The sequence below is a fragment of the Limulus polyphemus genome, unplaced genomic scaffold (genome assembly GCF_000517525.1).
Source record: "Limulus polyphemus unplaced genomic scaffold, Limulus_polyphemus-2.1.2 Scaffold1527, whole genome shotgun sequence".
Classification (NCBI taxonomy): domain Eukaryota; kingdom Metazoa; phylum Arthropoda; class Merostomata; order Xiphosura; family Limulidae; genus Limulus; species Limulus polyphemus.
The window spans coordinates 239,022-240,828 of record NW_013667137.1 but is presented as its reverse complement, the minus strand read 5'-3'; the positions used below and the strand labels follow the sequence as shown (position 1 = coordinate 240,828).

General features: G+C 28.7%; 1 protein-coding gene across 1 annotated transcript in view; it reads left to right on the top strand.

The window, feature by feature from the left end:
- Positions 1-1,807, top strand: part of LOC106463950 (1-phosphatidylinositol 4,5-bisphosphate phosphodiesterase classes I and II-like) — a gene marked incomplete at its 5' end in the record, with an annotated part of 52,889 nt that overhangs the window by 30,612 nt on the left and 20,470 nt on the right. Inside the window, one exon of the mRNA XM_022391582.1 lies at positions 599-667. Coding sequence (XP_022247290.1) covers positions 599-667 — 69 coding nt within the window. The remainder of the gene's footprint in view (positions 1-598; positions 668-1,807) is intronic.

The following is a 1,807-nucleotide window of genomic DNA, read 5'->3' as shown; positions in this document are numbered from 1 at the left end:
CGATAATAAGACAATTCCTGATGGAGCAGATGAACCTCACGTGAAACAGAAGCCAGTATGGAAGATGATAAGTCCCGTAAAATTAAGAGACTTTGTTGAATTTTAATTTTGTATTTGTAAATTATGTACATTTGATTAAGTTATTGTTAATTATCTATTGGTTCAATGTAAGTGGCTATTGTTCAGGACAAACAATACTAAGGAAGGGGCAGTGTTATTTTGTTTGCTGTAAAATACTTTATAATATAGTCTCTTTTTTATACATTTCTTTGAAAATACAATATTCAAAGCAAAAAATATATTTAGTACATATATACATTTTGTTTCTAACTATATTTAGTTACTTTTCATGATGTAAAATAGTGGTTGAATTTTCCAAAGTTTTTATCACATGTGCCTTGTCTGGTGTAGAAATTTCAATAATTTGATTTATTTTAACTGTCCTGCTACTGTCACACATGTTGTAATTGCTTAATAATTTACCATTTTTATAAAACTAGTGGGTTATTTTTTGTAGGAATTTAATTTTCTTATGTTATTAAATTATATTTCTGTTTGTTTTGATATGTCCGAATATTAAACTGTTTTAAACTTTTAGAAAGACTAAATCAGTCAGTCAGAAGCCTATCAGATGATGTTTCATCAGAAAAGCCAATCTCTTTACTGGGTGAGTAACAATCCTTTAAAATGGTTATTAGTTTGAGTTCTGTTGACAAAGTAAATCACAATATAACATTGGTGTCTGGCTGTTTTACTGAGAATAGGATATAACTTTCATTTAAGTATTATTCATTAATAATTAGCACCATAAGAAACAAAGTAAAACACTATGACAATAGAATGTATAATTGCACATATGACTACCTCAAAAAAACTTAAAAAAATTTATGTTGATACTTTTTGTACTGCTAATATCACATGTATATAGAACATGTGGCATGATTGGATTGGGCTAGATCAAAGCTACTGTACAGCATACTCTTAAATTTTACTCCTGTTTATGTTAAAGATATTTAAGTTTGAAATTTTACTTTTCTTTGGGGTGCCAAAGGTTTATCATAATCTGAATAAGATTGCACAGCTAACCTAAGTTAATTATCACACATACATATGCGTGTATTTGTCTTGAATGACATCACAATGCTTATCTTTCTAATAGATGTAGCTGACCTACACATTAATGCTTGTTTTTGAGAATAAACTTGGTTTATTTTAAGTTCAATTTTTGTTACATATTTTGATATTGACCTTAGTTATAGAGAAACTATTTTTAACTTATTCAATAGATTTTTTTGAATGTTCCTGTCATTTGATTGAAAGTTTACTTTTATTTGGCTTAAACACACTGTAATTCTATCCTAAACTATTAAACCTATATTGTGTGTAAATAGTTTTTTGTTTTTTTTTAAATCAAGCCTGCGATGATTTATCTTAAATGTTAGAAACATTTTTTAAATATACGACCCTTAGCTCTGGGTCAAAACATGTTTATTTTCTGTTGTTTTGGTTTTACATTTTCATCAAAGTTGACTGATGTATAAAATATAGCACTTATTGCAAATATTATCGTTATGGTAACATACATTTCAATAATACAGTGGTAGTGAGCTTTTGTAGCTTTCTTTTATATTCAAGTCACCTTTTTGCATACACTTCACAAGACTACTACCAGTGACAATCATGCATGTGGTGGCAAAGTTGCACAGAAAGATATGTTTGTTAATGAAGATGAAAGGCGGAAGACTTTTGAAACGTCGTCCTCTACATTTGTAGGTTTCTACAACAGGCAGTTGCTGTCCATTTGAAA